At 37.0% G+C, this 18989-nt stretch overlaps 1 protein-coding gene across 1 annotated transcript in view; it reads right to left on the bottom strand.

The window, feature by feature from the left end:
- Nucleotides 1-2799: 2799 nt before the first annotated feature.
- The window catches only part of LOC103176451 (neurabin-1), a 33492-nt gene continuing 17302 nt past the window's right edge, over nucleotides 2800-18989 (bottom strand). The window contains exons 7-18 of the mRNA XM_042336079.1: nucleotides 17735-17884; nucleotides 16622-16675; nucleotides 16165-16394; nucleotides 15400-15496; nucleotides 15142-15289; nucleotides 14370-14521; nucleotides 11834-12185; nucleotides 10086-10167; nucleotides 9025-9096; nucleotides 8545-8743; nucleotides 7699-7887; nucleotides 2800-7322 (exon numbers count right to left, since the gene is read on the bottom strand). Coding sequence (XP_042192013.1) covers nucleotides 7179-7322; nucleotides 7699-7887; nucleotides 8545-8743; nucleotides 9025-9096; nucleotides 10086-10167; nucleotides 11834-12185; nucleotides 14370-14521; nucleotides 15142-15289; nucleotides 15400-15496; nucleotides 16165-16394; nucleotides 16622-16675; nucleotides 17735-17884 — 1869 coding nt within the window. The 3' untranslated portion in view covers nucleotides 2800-7178. The remainder of the gene's footprint in view (nucleotides 7323-7698; nucleotides 7888-8544; nucleotides 8744-9024; nucleotides 9097-10085; nucleotides 10168-11833; nucleotides 12186-14369; nucleotides 14522-15141; nucleotides 15290-15399; nucleotides 15497-16164; nucleotides 16395-16621; nucleotides 16676-17734; nucleotides 17885-18989) is intronic.

Here is an 18989-nt window from a genome sequence, read left to right as displayed (position 1 = left end):
GTCTGGAAAGAATTAGAAAATAAATCTGTAGTTCTCAAAATGCCTAACTCCAGGTGATCAATGATCTAAACTGTAGCAATGGTAGGTTTACATTGGAGCGCAATTTCAAAAGCTTTTGTACATTTTTCTCGTTGGACCAATTTGAAATATTTATTAATATCTATTTTTATTGAGGAACTATTTACATATTTCTCGTAAGTTCAGAGTCTCTGACGGATGCTTTCAGGACTCTGTTGACAGGCTGCATGTAAATTCTTGCGAAGGGAATGTGTGCAAGTCTGCACCAACTGATTTAATATTTGGAGGGCGTCCAATGCTTCTTGTTAAAATGCAGAAGGGCCAAGTTTAAAATGTCAAATGCTGAGCTTTCTATTAGCTGAAGCTGTTTCATTGTGTACAGCTATTCAGATCGCATAACTGAAATCTTATCAAACAGATTGGTCTTCATTCACACTACCGGGTCTATGTTGGGAAGAGCACGTTTTGGGAAGAAAATTAGTACGAGTTGCCAAAATGTGCATTCCAGCAACTCCCTGACATAGAAGCCTAGCACTCCAGAGGCCAGGCTTTTTAGATGGTATTAATCTAGAGCTGAATAAACAATGACCAGGGCTCCAGCTGGAATATTTATGCTACCATGTGGTGAGATTGCTCAGCAACACAATCCACTCCTCCCTTTACTTTTACACAAATCCATTTCCAAGAAACCGATTTTTGTTTTGCCTCGGTATCAAGCCCCATGACAGATAAACCTAATACATTTAGGCTTTAAATGGATTACAGGGTCCTGTGATCTGTTTTTTTGTGTGTCACTGTATGATGTTGAGAACTTGCCAATATAGAGTGAATAGAGGAAAATCTGGTTCTTTCTGAAGGGCATATTTAGTTTTGTTTTTGAAAATCACTCCTCGGCTCCAATGTGCTTTTGTTCTGCTACATTTAAATATAATAATGATAATAATCTTTACATTTATATATAATAATCCTTGCATTTGATATAGTGACTTGTGTTGTTGAGACGTCTGAAAGCGCTTCACGGAATAGTGCAAAGCTAGGCCGCAGCGCCTTGGGACGTCCTCCTGACGTGAAAGGCGCTCTATAAATGGAATCTTGTTGTTGTTGTTGTTGTTGTTAACAACTTCAATCTAGTACAGCAATAGAGAAAAAGAAATTGAAGAAGATACTGCATGTAGGTTTGGCATAAATGAAAAGAATGGATTGGGAAAGGTTTTAAAATGGAGACAGACTTAACGTTACACTGTTTGTCAGGATGCTGTCAGTTTAGTTACCTCGCACTGCTATCACAAAATGTTTGAGGACTTTCTGAAAGCATAAAGCCTTGCGTATTGCATCACAAATTGTGTTATCCAGTGGATCATGCAAATCAGAGGCCACTCACTTGGGAGATAACAATGTTGGTAATTAGTTTGAATAATTACTGCATTTCATTAGCAACTCAGGAGTTGGGTAGGGAAAGAGGAACTATGCCATAGGATAAAGGACATTTTTATAAGTGAAGAACATCTTTGGCCAACACTAGATGTCCTAGTAAAACAATTGATTTTACTGAAGTCATTCAGCTACAATACATTTTCAATTGTACTTAATTCTAATGTAGATGATGCAAAATATCTTACCATTCCCTGCAAGAATCTGGCCTTATCTTGTTCTTTAGTAAATAATCATTCTCATCTTAGAATTTTGCATTTTCCACAGCATCATCACAACCTTATCCGCATTTCAATTACGTACAACCTAAACAGGAAATCCAACTTTTTACATACATTTACAATCATGAATCCAGTCATCTGTTGCACAGTATCTAATCTGATTTTGATCTCTCTGTTGTGGGACAGGAAAAACAGATCAAATCAGAACAATGCCACTGATGGGTGTGGATGTGTTTGTTTGATGCATTTCCCCTCTCGAAGTTAAGAGAATCTGAAATATCTAGTTTTTTTTATTTTACGCAATCCTAAGAATGGCGTCTGTGAACCTGGATAACTCCATACAAATATATTGTTCACCTCTTTCACAATCAGGTGGACAGAAGGACAATAACACTGCAATTAATAGTCCCCTTTGAGGCATTCTATTAAATATTTTAATACTACAGCATAAATGAGATAGTGCAGACATAATTGTCTGTTTATAAAGGAGAGCTGTGGGGAAATACAGGATATGGAGAAAGGGTGGGAAAGTACGTGTTCCACTTGGATCAAAGAGTGTGGTTTTCAAAAGTGTTACATCAATCTTCCCAAGGTAACCGCACACCAGCAAATATTCTGAACTTTATATTGTTGTACCACTGGGCGGCACTGCAAACATCTACATTATACTGTATGAATCTACTGACCTTTAAGCCTCCAGGTGGCACTACCCAGAACTGCAATATTTTACTTTCTGCACTGAGTATTGCAGCCAATACAATCATATATTAATCAAGACCAGAGGACTTCCTGCCAGCGTGGAAAGGATAAAGATTGGATACAGACAAAAATACATGAAAGAAAATATATTTTCCATTGCATGAACCATCTTGATGGGATGTCTGTTTATTTCAGATTGAGCATTTTTTATTTCTACTAAATCCACTCTGAATTTGTTGAAATGTTACGATGTCTTTGAGACACTCAAATATACAATTAAGGTTGCATTATTCCAATACCTTACTTGTATTAATATTTACCAATTTAGTACTTTAACATATGTATTATTTATTTTGGTTAAAAGATTTAAAGCTGCTCAATATTAGTCAGTTTATTTGCCAAACACATCAAAAGAAAACTCAAATACAAATAGAATTAAAAGTTCTGTAATTGGCATTAAAATACATTTATGGAGTATTACATTGATTAAAAAAGCAGGATTGTACAAGTGGAGTGTGAATCAGAAAACGTATAAAATAATTACCAATTCCACCATCAAGTGTAGTGATTCAATTACAAACAGTGCATGATAGAAATGTTAAGTAAATGCAGAACACTCTTCCTCATTCTTTGAACACATTTCATTCTTCAAACTAAATACTGTCTCTTCAACTATTTTCATCCTCTGATTTCTCAGTTATTTTATGGAGGTAGGCAGATCAGACCAAGTTGGCATAAAGCATACACAACGTGATTTAGCTTCAATCCTTCCATGTCAGAGAACTAATAAAGGAACTTTACATGTGAGGGTGAACTACACTTAAGAAAGGAAGACCATCAAAAAGTTAGTAATTTAATTGTCCTCGTACAAATAATTATCCAAATAATACAGTAAGGGAGGTATAGTAACTACAGTATATACTAAATTTTGAGGGCAACATGAGGCACAGAAACAAAACACTTTAGTGGGCAGAACAGGACAGTTTTATTTCCAAAAGCATTTACATGCCTTTTGGATATTGTGATGAGAACCTGTTGGTCTCGATTTAACTACAGCGTGAGTAGAACAAGGCTTTATCTTGCCTAGTGAATTAACACAATTGATTACCCATTCAGAAACACATTACATGGCAATATGATTTTCTGTCCAAACAAAAAATTACATGAAGAGGTATAAAAGCCTGGTTTTCATTTATACAGAATCAAGGAACAATAGAACAAATTACAACATTTTCAATCCAAAAAGGGGCTAGTTGCAGATAAAGTGGCAAATTAGGTATATTTATCTCCATAAATTAAGCAAACTTTTTTGGACAAAAATCTTCAATGTGATCTTAAGTCTTTTCCTATCTGAGAGGAGAATAAAATATGGATCAAGCTCTATGTCAAAGAATTTCACCAACTCTAAACTAGTTTTCAAAGAATTTAAGGCCTTGTAAAGAATCATCAGTTCAAACAGACATGTAAAAAAAAACACAAGACTTAGTTAGGCATTAACGAGTAAATGAAAACAAATCTGACCAGTTTCGTAATTCAACAGCTTTTGTTTACTCCTTTACAGCAGAAAATGTGGAAAAACAGCATGTGGCTGTTTTTCCACATTTTCTGCTGTAAAGGAGTAAACAAAAGCTGTTTAAACAATCATTAACAAGAGTGATATTAGCCATTTTATATCAGCCATTGGTAACTTCCTGCCAGTGTTGCAATTTTGAATTTTTATGATTTTGATATTTTGGGGTTTAATTACTTTGTTCTCTCTGATGGCCTATGTTTGAAAATGTAACCTAAGTGCAATAATATTTCCGAAGTTAGTTTTGTTATTTACATTAGTGGGAATTCATTCTGAAGCAGTATCAAGATTACAAATCAATGCCTGTCTGCTTCTTTCTCCCCTCCATCACCAGACTCATTTTTGAGAACTTTCTGCCTCATCTCTGTAGATGCGTAGTCAGCCCAATTTGCCAACAACTCAGTTATCCTCCTGTGGTCTCATACAGCCTAAATTCCTGTTTCTTACCTTTCATATTAGCCAGAGTTCCCATCTCCTACTCTCTCTCCTTAAAACACAAGTTTCTGTTCTCCTGCCCTCTGCATTCAAGCCCAAATTCCTGCCTCCATATAGATTAAGCTTCCATCTCCCACTTTCCCCATACAGTCTAGGTTCTCCTTTCCCACAATCTTCCTGCAGCCTACATTTCTGAATCCCAAAATATATACATACACACATACAAAACCAATGATTTGTTCATTCATTTTAGCTCAAAGCTAAAGGGACACAAGGCAATTTACTTCTGAAGTCAAAAGTTGAAAGCATTGCGGCCAGAAACATTCCTTGGTCCTCCTTATATAAAAGAGTTTTGATTGAGCCTGGCTTAGTCATCCAATTTCTGACCTCTCTTGCTTGCTGCCTCACTTTCTTCATTACACACCTCATAAGACTCACTGTATAGTAACATTTCACAAGCTTGGGGCTAAAAATAAAACGAACGAGGCATAAATTTGTTAGAAAATCAATATCTACCAACCAATAAAATGATACTAAAGAATTTTTCAATGGACATTTGTCTTAAAACACCCAGATGAAATCAGATAGACCATAGGTCAGTTGATGGACATTTCCAGTGAGTTACAAATAAACAAGCTGCAAGCATTAACATTTTATCAGTAGTGATATGCATAGTTTGGTACAATGCATGTCAAGTGAGCTGTGGAACGGGCAGGAACAAGTGCAGCATTAATCTTCTAGTTGATGCGGGTACCCTGTATTCCACAGATAAAGCCTTCTTTCAACATTATCAGAGATGACAGCTGACTACTCACCTGAAGTATTTGGGGACCTGAACCAGTATAGTTTAGTGTTGATTGAGATTAATGTAGGCAAATTAGACACAATGTCAGTGGCTAAACAATTTGGATTTGATCAATACCATGGGGCTCTATTTAGGCGCTGGGCCAAACCTGAAGCAGGAAGCATACTACACAACACAACTACAGTGAAACTTACAATAAAAGCTTCTTTACTGAGGGATTGAATCAATAATTGCATGGAAGCTTAAGTGACCTCAGCGTGCGTTGAATACCAGAGGTTATTGCAATGATGGCCAGTGAAGATTTTTGGCAAAAGTTGAAAGATATTTATGGGATCCAAGATCCAAGCATATTGTTGCAATAATACAAATTCAATTCAAATATATGAACAAATGTTAATGATATTGGTAATCTTTCAGTAAGGCAATCATCATGTCAACTGAAGCGAGCATCTAGGCTTCTGATGGTCTCAAGCCTCTGTCCAAGACTGTTTTTCACTCAGAAACAATGGGCCAGACTTCATTCTTTAAGGTTACAAATAGATCTTTGTTTTCAGTTTTATCTAAAAAAAATTAGGAGCAAAAACATGGACGGTACATTTTTTCAATTATTGTTGGCAAAACTGAATTTGTTTTTCAAATTTACTTAAGTCTCTTCTACTCGTGTTTTTAAAAAAAATTGGAAAATAAAACGAAAGGTAAAAAAGAATGTTTTTGTCGTGAAGAGTTTGTTTTTAAACACCTTTTGAAAACACTTCATGTTAGATGGGGATTAATTAGAAGCACTAATTTTGAAATAGAATCAAGTTTGTAAAGGGGGAAAAGAGGAAGCTAGTTACTGACCAAACAGGCAATAGAGTGAAGTAAATAAACATCACTGTGTGACTTAGCTTTCGATATAATATACTGGAGGAAAGATGAGGAAAATGCAAGAAAATACTACAAGTTATATCCACGTCCACTGAAGAATTGTACAAAACAAATTCCATGGCCTTCTGGAAAAAAAATCATGTTTTTTTTAAAAAATGCTTCAAATAGACTGGTGGGCAGGGTTATTGAAACTCAAAACTGAAAACAAAGCACCATAGAAATAACACAGCTATAAATATTATCAAAAATAATAGGTCAGTGAGAGTGATGCCAATGAAAATAATCTCAAATCAGGTTTCAAATGACAATAAGCCCACAAGTTCGGCTCTAGTGGTTTAGAGTGTTATTAGAATATACTGTCACTGAGATCTTGTCATCACTCCCCAACCACTCTTGAAATAAAAAAATGGTCCATATTGTTAACTTAATGGTCAGGAACAGAGAATATACACAGAAAACCTTCCCCTGTTTTATGCAATGGATTTCAAAAGCTAGAATTATAAAAATGTAATGGTATACAGTTCACATTGCAAGTAAAAAACTTTTCCTTTTTTTAAGCAATATTATCCCTTTGAATTATGTACTTTAAACCTTGGAGCCATGTACCCCCACAGATATAATACATTCAAAACTATTTAGAATATTGTACCCTATTCTGACATTCTGTACATCAATTTCTGGTAGTGTGGATTTTCCTGGAGAAAGTTATCATCACATTCAAACGCTCAAGACACTTTTTATACCTTTCTAAGGAATTAAGGTATTTTAGGGAAGTCTGATGGGCATTAGATGGGCATTATTAAAATAGGAATATTTTATTTATTACTTCTATATAGTGGGATTTGAAATCCTAAGGTACAGAAAACCGTATTTGACAATATGTACAGAAAATTACTTAAAGCCATGTGTAAAATTGAAGTGTAAGCTAGAAAATGCATCATATGTTTACGTCTAACAGGAAATGAATGTCAAACTGAAAACACATGCATGCCAAATTGACGTTCTTTCTGAATTGACTGTACTGTAAACTATACAATATACAATGCTTAAGTAGCACAACTGCTCAAAATATTTGTGCTGTTTCAATTTCAAAATTGAAATCTCATTCAACAATTTGATTCGACAGACGTGGTCAGTTTTTACTAGCTTTCTTTGAAGACTTTTCTTTCTTTTGAATCTTCTCTCGTTGCTTTTCTACTTTTTCTTGTGCTTTCTTCATTTCTTTAAGCTTTTTCTTGATTATGGAACGATCATTGTGACTGTCAACACCTAAGGCCTGTAAGTCATCAAATAGTTGCAATAAATTCCAATATTTGATTTCATTCTGTAGAAAATGCAGTCAGCAGACTGTGCAATTTGACTGTGATACTTCTAAAAACAAAACTAGTTGTGTGAAGGGGTAATGGCTCTTTACACTCGATGGGAAAAACAATGCATGGCAGCAACAATTTACTTGAATATATTTAGCACTTCACATATTGGGAGGTAGTCTCAAAGTGCTTGAAAATATTAATGTACACAGTATTCCCTGCTTGTCCGGGGTTATTGAAGCCGATTACAATGTCCCTCCTAAGTGGTGAACTGAGCCAGGATTTCCAGATTTGTCGCTTCATATTTAAAAATTTTTTTTGACTAAGAATCTATTACTGTACCTTAAGTCTATTGCTGTCCAACTGCATCAGTTGTTCTCCATCAATGTTTTTCGCAACAAATTCTGCAATGTATTGCTCCAGATTCATTCCCATCAACCAGTGACTGACTTGTTGGGACGTCCATTCAGAAATAGCTCGGTTTTGCCATTGGTTTTGTTTACCGGTTATTGTGTGTTCATCTTCCAGCGTCTATTTGGTAAAGAAAAATAAAAACGAGAATTAGTATATTGTTGTTTCATTCTGTAGACGAGTTACATTCGAGTTACCGAACTCCTTAATTTTGAAGCTTTGGTTTGGGGAATTGCACGTTTCCCAGGTTGACTTCCAAAATCGAAGTAAAGCTTTCCTTACCCAACGATACTACTTGACCCAAACATAAGAACAGCACATCCAGCACCACCTATGTCAGGGTGGTCTAACCTTTTGGCTGCAGGAATTTGTGAAAGATCATAATATCAGGACTTAGAATAGACAGTTAATGGTTTCAAAAACACCCTCCAAAGGCAATAGCACATTATATTTTTTTACCTCTGAAAATAACATTACTATTGCAGTATAAAACAAACGTTTACAATAAGCAACTTTAATGTTCATGATATCATCGGATTCCCTCAATGTGCTGGTTCCAAATAATGTTCATACGGACTAACCTTCCAAAACAGGTGTACTACATAGCCATCCTGTAGTTCCTTTCAGTCCTAATAGTGTCCTCCTAGTTCTACAATGAAGCACTAAACATCTCAGAGAGCACCAAGACCATTAACACAGAATTATTGATTTACAAAGCTGTAGCAGGAAATTCAATCTTTCATTGTCATAATGGACAAATAGCAATTGCTCACTCACTTCAGTTTTTGTTGTGTTTTTGTTCTGTTCCCAAGTTGCTTCACGTGAACTCGGAGGTGAGTGAAGGCTGCTATTGGAAGATGCAGGATCCTTATGACTGTCCCCAAACCGAAAAAAAGGCATGCAGGTCGGTATGGATGTCACTGAATCCGCAGGAGATAAGTTACCAGCTGAGATGTCCAGCATATCTTTTGATCCCCTGCCATATACAAGAAAAGAACAGTTATAGTGACAAGCAAGCATATTAAATAAAATAGATTTTCTATTCACACCCCTGACTGCTCAAAACAAAATGTTTGATGAGCTTGTACTCAAATAATCAAGGAGGATCCAATTCTAAGTTACCTACAAAACAAATCTACTGAAATTATGTAGGACCTTGACCATCGGGCTATACTTTTACAGTTTTTAACATTCACTTACTGTATTACGCGTATGAGTTTTGAAACGTTAGAGCAAAATTATTTAAAAAACAAATACCTGCTATCAAATGAAGTTCTGCGATTTTCTTTATCTAATTTCTTGCCTTTTCCACCGGATTTTCTTAGTCCACTTCATTGAAAGTGAAAATTGGGAGAAAGAGATGGATAGAGAGGGAAAATCAGGTAAGACTGACAGAAGTAATGTTCACAATGTCTGCAGATCAACTTATATTGTATTAATAGTTCAGATTTAAGAACGTTTGAATGGTAATCATCTCCCCATTTCAGGCCCTATTTCACATACTATTTTCTAGCTAGATGGGCAAATTCTCAAATGTTTGATGTAAAAACAGCATGAAAGTGTTTTTCCTCTACTAAAAGGTTACAAAAATTAACACTTCTTGTTAGCCTTATGTACTGCACACAGGCACTTACACTTGGTAATCTGTGACAAGAGTATCAATATGTTGTAATACCAATACAATAAAACTTGCACAAGTCTTATCTTTAGAAATCGTAAAATCGCTTAATCTGAATCCCTAGACCCCTTTGCTCCTCTATCTTTCTATTTTTCTTTTTTATTTGAGCTCAGGCATACCTGTTCTATTATGAGATTTGTTTGAGGTGAAACAAAGATGTACTTGTTCAAAAATATCTCTACTAGCACTTATAAAACACTACTTTTTGTTTGAATATATTACTACAATACTATTTCCATTTCTGCCAGTTAAACAGTGGAGTCCTGTAGCTCAGTGGGTTAGATTCCCGGTAGGGCAAAATCGTGGGCAAGTTTCCTTACTCCACACGCTTGATAATAATCCTCCAAGAAGCAAAAACAATAATAATTTTGTCACTCAATCCACAACTGTTTGTGGGACACTGCTATGCGCAATTGACTGCCGCATTTCACCCACAAATATACAGTCAATTCACTTTCAATATATTCTATGAAATGCTTTGAGACATCTCGAAGATGTAAAAAGTGCTACATCAAATGCAAGGATTATTATTGCTATTCTTAGATAGGTTAACATTGAAGACATCCTTGAAAGTAATATCTATACCTAATAAGAGATGTTATGAAAGAGAAATTTTCTTCTATACAAAAGAAAATCATACCTAAAATCAGCAAATCTTCGCTTGTTTTTGCCTGCTGGATTCTCATTTGTATCAGGCAACTTTTCCTCACTTTTCTTCCCATCTGTCAATATAAATTTACACAAGCTAATATGTAATGTTGAAATGATGCTTCAAGCATAGAGGTGTTGAAGTCAAAGGGCAAACAAAAAAACAATAAAATTTGACAAAAATCTGGAGATCGAGAGTTAAGAGGTGCAGTGAATACAAACTAAACTGAGTTTGAATCAATCAAATTGCCATGGTTTTAAGGAAAAATCAAAAGAAAATTTCTAAAATTCTCTTCTTGCTCCATACAACTCCTTTCTCACACTATTTTCTGAGGAAAAGGAACAAAATTGGCCACTCATTTCACTGTTATTTACTGGACATTACAGTGAGCAAATTGGCGGTCACATATGACTACAAATATTTCAGTGAAATCTTTGAGCGGAGTGCCTTTAGACGAGTTGATGACATAATATATCAAAATCAAGGATTTTAATAAATCAAGGATTATTTTAATATTTTAATAAATCAAGGATTATTATAAATTGGTAAAAAAGTTACAACATGTTGAAATAAATAAAACTACACAAATGTCATTTTTATTTACGTCTAAAAGATATGGTTAGAGAGTCCTAAACCGGATAGTATACATTATGACAAAGCAGAACAGATTCACGGTAACTAATAATGTTAAGAGGATAGTTGAGGAAGGAGTGAGGCCACTGCAGACTGAGGAAGGTGGTAGCAGGATATAAACCAAATAAACATCTACTTCTTTTGTTTCGTTTTCCCTGAAAATTGCAATATAAATGCAAGCTAATTATGCCAGAGATGTTTCATAAATATTTTGCCTCAGTGTTTGCATAGGAGGGGGATATTGGTAATACAGGAATATCAGTAACATAGGAATACCATAAGGGACTATAGAAGAACAAATAAGACACGTAGCAGTTAAAAAGGGCTAATGGGGATTAAAGTGGATAAATCACTAGATCCCGACAGAATGTGTCCAAGAATCCAGAGGGAAGTCGATGATGAAATAATGGAAGCTCGGACAATCATTTTCCAGAAGTCTGTAGATATGCCATTTGTCCCAGAGGAGGGGAGAGTGCCAAAAGTCACTCTGTTGTTTAAGAAAAGGAAAAGGAAAGAGCCAGAGACCATAGGTTGGTGTGTCTGTCAGTTTTGAGGAAGCTATTTGAGGTCACAATAAGAGATGTTGTTGTGGAACATTAAAAAAATGGAACTGATAAGGAATACCCTTCCTGGTCTTGTAAAGGTAGATTGTGCCTGACTAATTTGATTGAATTCTTTGAAGAGATAACAGATTATGACAAAGGTAAAAGGAGAAGCTCAGGAGAACTCCCAGAGGATCATCAGGGTATGGAATACATTTGCAGGGTAGCTGTTAAGAGCAGTTGAATGGGGCATTTAAAAAAAGAATTGGACTGCATGTTGAGAAGAAGGATATTAGAGAGTATGGGGAGAAAGCAGGGAATTAAGATTAGAAGTAATGGCTCCTAAGAGAAACAATTAAATTGTATAATTAATATTGAAGTTTCAGAAGAAATTAATTATATTTATTATTTACAAACTGGAAAATGCTAGTACATGTAAATTTAATCTACTTTTATCAAATACACAAGGCAAGAGCCTTGATTGTTAAATAATATTCTTAGAATTTCTGAAGATACTCATAAAAAAAGTTTCCTTACAAACAGCAATGACTTAAAGTTGCTTACCTTTGGATTCTTTTCCTTTGCCTTTTGATTCTCGTTTCTTTATGTTTCTAAGGAATGATTTGGAAGAACCTGAAGATGAAGTTTTTCTGGAAGGAGACTGGTTTGAACTTGTGCTACTCTCATTGACTGCCTTGTGAGCTGGAGAGGAACAAGGTGATGTAGATGAGCTTTGATCGAGCAGGCTGGTTGTGCTCGCCTCCATATCAGATTTTTCATCCAATGGCTCCTCCTTAACAGACGTGTTCTCTTCATTAGCTTGCAAAGAGCATGCATTACTCTGAAGACATAGAGCTTCGGATTGTTCAATAGGATCTTTCTGCTTCTCTTTCTCCTCCTCCTCCTCCTCCCCTTCCTTATTATTGCGATGAAAATTAAAATGAAAGTGTTAACTAATTACTTATCTGCCTTATAAGAACTAGGATTAAATCAAAAGGTATTATAACTCTACGTTTGATAAACTAATCATTCCTCAAACCGATAACTACTATGGGCAAAACAGTTAATTCAACTGATAAAATTACCCTTGAAAAATGCAGTTTGTTCAGAACTATGTGGCCCTTTTTAACTTTCCTAAATTTGACTTCCACTGGCAGAAGCTGCTGCTCTTTCAATCACTGGAAAGAATCTCAAAACAAAAATGTCTCTACCTGATCCGCCTTTCCACCCTCTCATACCATAACACAAAGATTACACATTTAAATGTGTTGCTTTACTGTTAAGAACATAAGAATTAGGAGCAGTAGTAGGCCATTTGGCCCCTCGAGCCTGTGCCCCGCCATTCGATAAGATCATGGCTGATCTTCAGACCTAACTCTAATTACCTGCCCTATGCCCATTTCCCCTAATCCCTCTGTTTTTTAAAAATCTATCAGTCTCAGCCTTGAAGATGTTCAAGGACTGAGCATCTACAGCCCTCTGAGTGAAGAAATGTTTCCTCAACTCTGTTCTAAAAGGCTGACCCTTAATTTTAAGACTGTGACCCCTGGTTATAGATTCTCTTACCAGGGGAAACAGACCCTCAGTTTCTACCTATCAGCCCTTTAAGAATCTTATATGTTTCAACAAGAACTCCCCTAATTCTTCTGTACTCTAGAGAATATAGCCCTAGTTTATTCAGCCTATCCTCATAGATCAGTCCCCTCATCCCAGGAACTAACCTATTGAATCTACGCTGCACCCCCTCTAGGGCAAGTATGTCCTTTTTTAAATGAGACCAAAACTGCACACAATACTCTCGGTGCGGTCTCACCAAGGCCCTATACAGTTGCAGCAAGACTTCCCTACTCTTGTACTCTAAACCTTTTGCAATGAATGCTAACGTGCCGTTCGTCTTGTTAGTTGCTGCTGCACCTGCAAACTAACTTTTTGAGACTGGTATACAAGGACACCCAAATCCCTCTGCACACTAACACTTTCTAATCTCTCCCCCTCTAGAAAATAATCTGTTTTTCTATTTTTNCTACCTAGGTGAATAATTTCACAATTCCCCACATTAAATTCCATCTGCCACCTACTCGCCCACTCTCCTCGCCTATCTATATCCCGTTGCAATCTTTTTGCATCATCCTCAGAGCTTACTCTCCCACCTAGTTTAGTGTCATCCGCGAATTAAGTTTGTTGTCTATTCTTTGTTTTGTTTTCTATTTCTTCAGATGAATCAATATGAAGAAAACCCTTAGCGCAAATCTATTTTACATAGGATTACCAAAAATAATCATTACTGTTTTATCATTTTGACTAGTGCCACTTTCTAAAACAATGTGGAAAGCTATTGCCCATACACCCAATTTCCACTGCCACAATATACTTAATCCAATTCCTTTGTGAAATTTGACACCATCTGTCTTCATTGCCTTCCTCGGCAATCTGTTCCACATATTCATTCTCTGTATAAAGTAGTTCTTCAGTCTAAACTGCCTGTCCACATTCTTTTCTGACCTTGAGACCTGAACTCCTGGTTGTGGAATTTGTCACTGTACTGAACATATTACAGTAGTCCTGCTTATCTATACCCTCTTGGATCCTGAAAACATCAATAAGATCACCTCTTAGTTCAGTTAACGGAAACGTTAGTTTCATATAGTGAAACTTGCATAAGTCTTATCTATTATAAATCGTATAATCGCCCAAGTCATACATGCACCAGAGTCCCATTCAATTCCCTATCAAGCACACAGATTTCTTTGCACTAGTTGTATTTTATAAATTGAATAAATCGCATCGGTTTCCTGGATCCAGATACATCTTAAATCTCTGCAAATCATCTCTTAATTCATCATGCCGCTACCACACTTAACAGCTGCATTGAATCGCAGGAAAAAGTCTTGATCCGTCACAAGTACACTTACCAGCTGCTCTGAGGCATGCATGTGCAGATTACTGATTAAATTGTATATGATATGACTTATGCAAGTTTGCCTGTAACTGATACTTTGCGCAAGTCCAATTAATTGTTATGGCCCCGACTGATTCGACTTGTGTTTTACCGTAACTATGCATAAAATCATCAGAACAAGAAACATAATATTATTAATACCTGCAGACTACCACATTCCTCACCAGCTGCGAGATATTCCTTTAGTTTAAGCCGAGATGGAGGTTGTCTTTTAACCTTTAGAGCAAGTTGTGCCCGTGCCTTGTGTGAACTTGTATCTAATCTCTCGGTTTCCGGAACAGCTTCATCAAAATCTGAAACAATAAGTGTTTTACATAAGAATGACTGGCTGTTAGCTTGTAAATATGCTGACTTATAGTTAAATACAGTTCTACATGCACGAGGCAGCCTCCAGTGCCTTGGTCAAGTGGCTATTTTGAGCCTAGACAGTATATCAAAGCAAGTGTTAGCAGGCCCTAATAGGAAACCCAATTCTGACCACACCCAATGTCCATTTATAAATGCTTTACAACAGAAGTCAACTAACAAATCACAGAGCACCACTAAAATAATATCAGAATTCAATATTTTGATCTACGAGAGGTTTGAGCTGTTTAACTGTATATGTTAGTGCACCAACTTACCACATTTTTGAAAATGTTGCTACCTTCCAATTCCACAGCATCTTTCGAAGCTTTTCAAAAATATGGGAAAAAANTTGCAGAATTCTTTAGTGGACACATACTTAGTGATCATAAACTCTTCATTATTCTTATATTCATTTATCAGAAGAGTTGAATCTAAGGACTAGGTGATACTGTAAACGTGTGTGAATGCAACCCATAAATAAGTTTAGTTGGTTCAATGCAGTTCAGGTGGTTACAGGAAACCCTGCTGATATATCAGCCATTTAAAATCACCCATTGTGACTTACTTTCTTTTGAGTTATCTTCATTACAAATCTCTTGGAGCTGCTCTTGGCTATCGAGCATAGATTTCTCCTCTTCCATCTTCAACTCATTGTTGGTATTAAGTGGAGACATTTGTCCTGTTGAATGCAGTGCATTTTCAAGTTCCAGCACCTGTAGGGCAAACACATATGGATGTAGGAACATAGATTTATTTCATAAACAGAAGATACAATATTTGCAAACATGAACTGAAGTGTAACTATGACGCCAGTAAGTTTAACCTTATCACATAAGATTTTCAGTTGTTTAGCATGTTCTTTTTCTTGATCTTCAAGAATTGTTCTGAGGTCCTCCTCCTTTTTAGTAAATTCAATCTCTCTAAAATAAGGGGAAAAGTTTGTAATCAGATCATATTCATACAATACAAAAAAACTGTATGTGTAAAACTGCATATGTAATATGTAAAATGTAAAGTGTTCAAAACAAAAAGTTACTTTGATGTACTGTTTTTAGACACACCTAATCTGTGCTACAACTTCCAACATGACAAATGGCCAATTAACCTTAGTTCTGTGAATATGGATCAGGGAGGAATATTTGCCTTGACAACAAGAACTTCCTGCTCTACTCTGTGCTATAGACCTTTTAACGTCTATTTGAATCACCAGAACAAGCAAATACCTTCGAACGATAACGCTTTCAAAAATACACTACGTCAAGGCTCCACTGGAGTGTTTTATGCCTAGATTAAATCTAGCTTGAGTTTAAACCTATGACCTTCTCACCCAGAGGCAAGCGCATCTACTCAGTGACCAAAACATGCACAACAGATATAAATGGATGAATGGCAAGATTTTGCTTACGAATATCGCTTCTTCTGAAAACTTCAGAGTAATTGGCTAACATTGTAAGGATGATTATTATTTTGTTATCACTGAAGTGAATCAACATTATTGGGAAACAATAACACAATTTCGCTGCATACATATTACAGGAATTCAAAAGTATTGCCATTTTTCTAGCAAGATTTATAAAAAAAAACTTACTTTTGTTGGTGTTCCTTTATCAATTTCTTAGCCTTGTTATACTTCTTCTCAATGACATCATATTGAGTCTGGGTCTCTTTCAAGTGTTCATTGACAGTTTTGCAAAGATTTTGTGCTTCTAACCAATATCCTTCCACTTTTTGCATCTTCTCCTTATGGTCATCAACACACTGCTGAAGCTGAACCTTTGTAGTTTCCCATTTAATCTTCTCTCCTTCCATAGTTTTTAGCTAATGCAAACAAAGAACACGTATATACATTAACAACAAAAACTTGCACTTATATAGTGCCCTCCATGCAGGGTAGGGCCTCAAGGCGCTTAACAGTGGCGGAGCCTGACTCCAGGGAAAGGGTTAGAACACTGGAACTGTCTGTACTTACAGGGACTAATTACTTAAACATTTCAGGGAAGTGAGTTTCATTCTTAAACAATTTCAGAATAGAGAATTCTGCATACCTTCTCTTTCAACTCACTGGTTTCTGCTGTCGTTAAGGCATGTTTAATTTGAAGCTAGAAATACAAAGAAAACAAGTGAGAAATAACTGGTCAAGATCCAGGCAACAAGAAAAGCAAGGGTTCTTTATTACAATTGAAAGATCCATTTATAATTACATTTCCTCCTCTTATACCTAGGAAAAAACAAACTTACACCTACAGAGCGCCTTTCATATCGGGAGGACGTCCCAGAGCGCTGAACAGTCAGGTGTCGGGGCCCGAGCATGGGGGAGGGGTGGTATAGGGGTGAGGGAAGGCAGAGAAGTGGGAGGGAGACCAAAGGCACGGTCGAAGAGAAGGGATTTGTGACCGAGCGAGGCGAAGGGACCGTGGGATGGAGTTCCAGAGTGTGGGGCAGAGAGGCTGAAAGCCTGGCCACCGATGATAGGGAGGGAGACATGGAGCAGGCCGGAGTCTGATAAACGGAGGGAGCGGGCAGGTTGGTAGGGAGTCAGCAGGTCAGAGAGGTAGGAAGGGGCAAGGCCATAGATGGCCTTGAAGGCGAGGACAAGGATCTTGAACTCGATCCTCTGGGGGATGGGGAGCCAGTGGAGTTGGGCGAGGGTGGGAGTGATGGGGTCACGGAACCTGGTGCATGAGAGTACACGAGCTGCAGAGTTTTGGATGATCTGCAGCTTGTGAAGGGAAGAGTTGGGAAGGCCGATGAGGAGGGAGTTCCTGTAATCGAGCCTTGATGTGACGAATAAGTATTTAACTAGAAAAAAACTTCCCAAAATGTTTATCCTTTAACCAATAGCTTATCAATTCTTGAGTCCACATAGCATCAGACTCAACATAGAATTAGGTAGCCGTTTAGCAAGTGGCAAGTCATATACCAGGTGCAGTGTGGACTTTTTGGAAAATGAATTGGCAATTTTGCCTTATGAGCTCAATAAAGATTGGACAGATGGCTGTACTGCTTCATATCAAAAGGAGACTGATCTTGAAAGAGGTGAGGGAATGAGTGAATCAGATGGACTCCAGGATGGAGAGATTTTTAATTATAAAAATATAATGTGTATAATTCATTTTAACCATTTAAACTTGAATGCTTACAGAATGTAACTACTATACCTCTTTCAATTTAAGAACAAGCTGTGATGAATCTGCGTCCGAAGGTAAAAACATACTCTCACTTTCTGGGAGGTCAAAAACTTCAACTGATCCTCCAGTTCCAAGATCACTTGAAGTCATAAAATCTTCCTCTTCAGGAATATCTTCAGCCTTAAGTTGAAAAAAATAGATAAATAGATAAATTAACTAATTAAGTTAATCAATTGCTTATTACACATTTGGATACATAATTATCATATTTTCAAAAGTAAGTGGTGTTCCCCTCAACCCACCCTGCATATTTGCTACCAAAATACATATACTGTACTTGTAGTTTCAACTCTTTTCCATTCCTTCACACTATTATGAAAAAAATGACAAAGTTGCTCAGAATAAATTTCCTTGAAGACAATATACTCTAACACTATTACCTTAATTATAAGATTTTAGTTTTCTTTCTGGATAAGCACAAGAAAAAAAATGTTATATGATGCAAATATCGTAATGTTCATTTAATTTGCAACCTTTGGAACCACCTCAAGTGACATAAACTTTTAATCTACGAGGACCACACCCAAAAAATAACTCAAAACTGAACACCCTGTTGTATAAAACATATCAGAGATTAACTCCTGAAACTATATCCAAGTAGTTCTCAAACTATAAACAACAACAAGATTATATTTGTACAGTGCCTTTCACGTCGGAAGGACGTCCCAAGGCGTTGGACAGTGTACAGCATTTCAGACCCGAGCTGGGGTCGGGGGGAGAAGAGAGGGGAGGGGAAGGGGGATGACCAATGGCATGGTCAAAGAGGAGGGTTTTGAGGCAGACAGGCACAGGTGCCTGTGCCATTGGCCTACACCCCTCACCCGCTTGTACCTCATAATAAACAGTTCAGCTGCTGCCTTTCAGGAATTAAAAAAAAATTATGGAACTCACTACCCCAAAGGGCTGTTGACGCTCATCCTTGAACATATTCAAGACTGAGATAGATAGATTCCTTATTACAAAAGGGATTAAGGGATATGGGGATAAGGCAGGGCTATGGTATTAGCTGGATTCAGATTAGAAGATCAGCCATGATTGAATGGCGGGGCAGGCTCTAAGGGCTGAATGGCCTACTCCTGCTCCTACATGTTATGTAGTACTTGAAGGAGGCTAAGGAGGGGGCGAGGCGGAGTGATTCGGGGATGGAGTTCCAGAGGTTGGGAGCAGAGTGGCTGAAGGCTCTCCCGCCAATGGTGGGGGCTGTTGGGTCAGGGGACATGGAGCA

The sequence above is a fragment of the Callorhinchus milii genome, unplaced genomic scaffold, assembly GCF_018977255.1.
Source record: "Callorhinchus milii isolate IMCB2004 unplaced genomic scaffold, IMCB_Cmil_1.0 Scaffold6, whole genome shotgun sequence".
Classification (NCBI taxonomy): domain Eukaryota; kingdom Metazoa; phylum Chordata; class Chondrichthyes; order Chimaeriformes; family Callorhinchidae; genus Callorhinchus; species Callorhinchus milii.
This window is presented reverse-complemented; position numbering and strand designations above follow the sequence as displayed.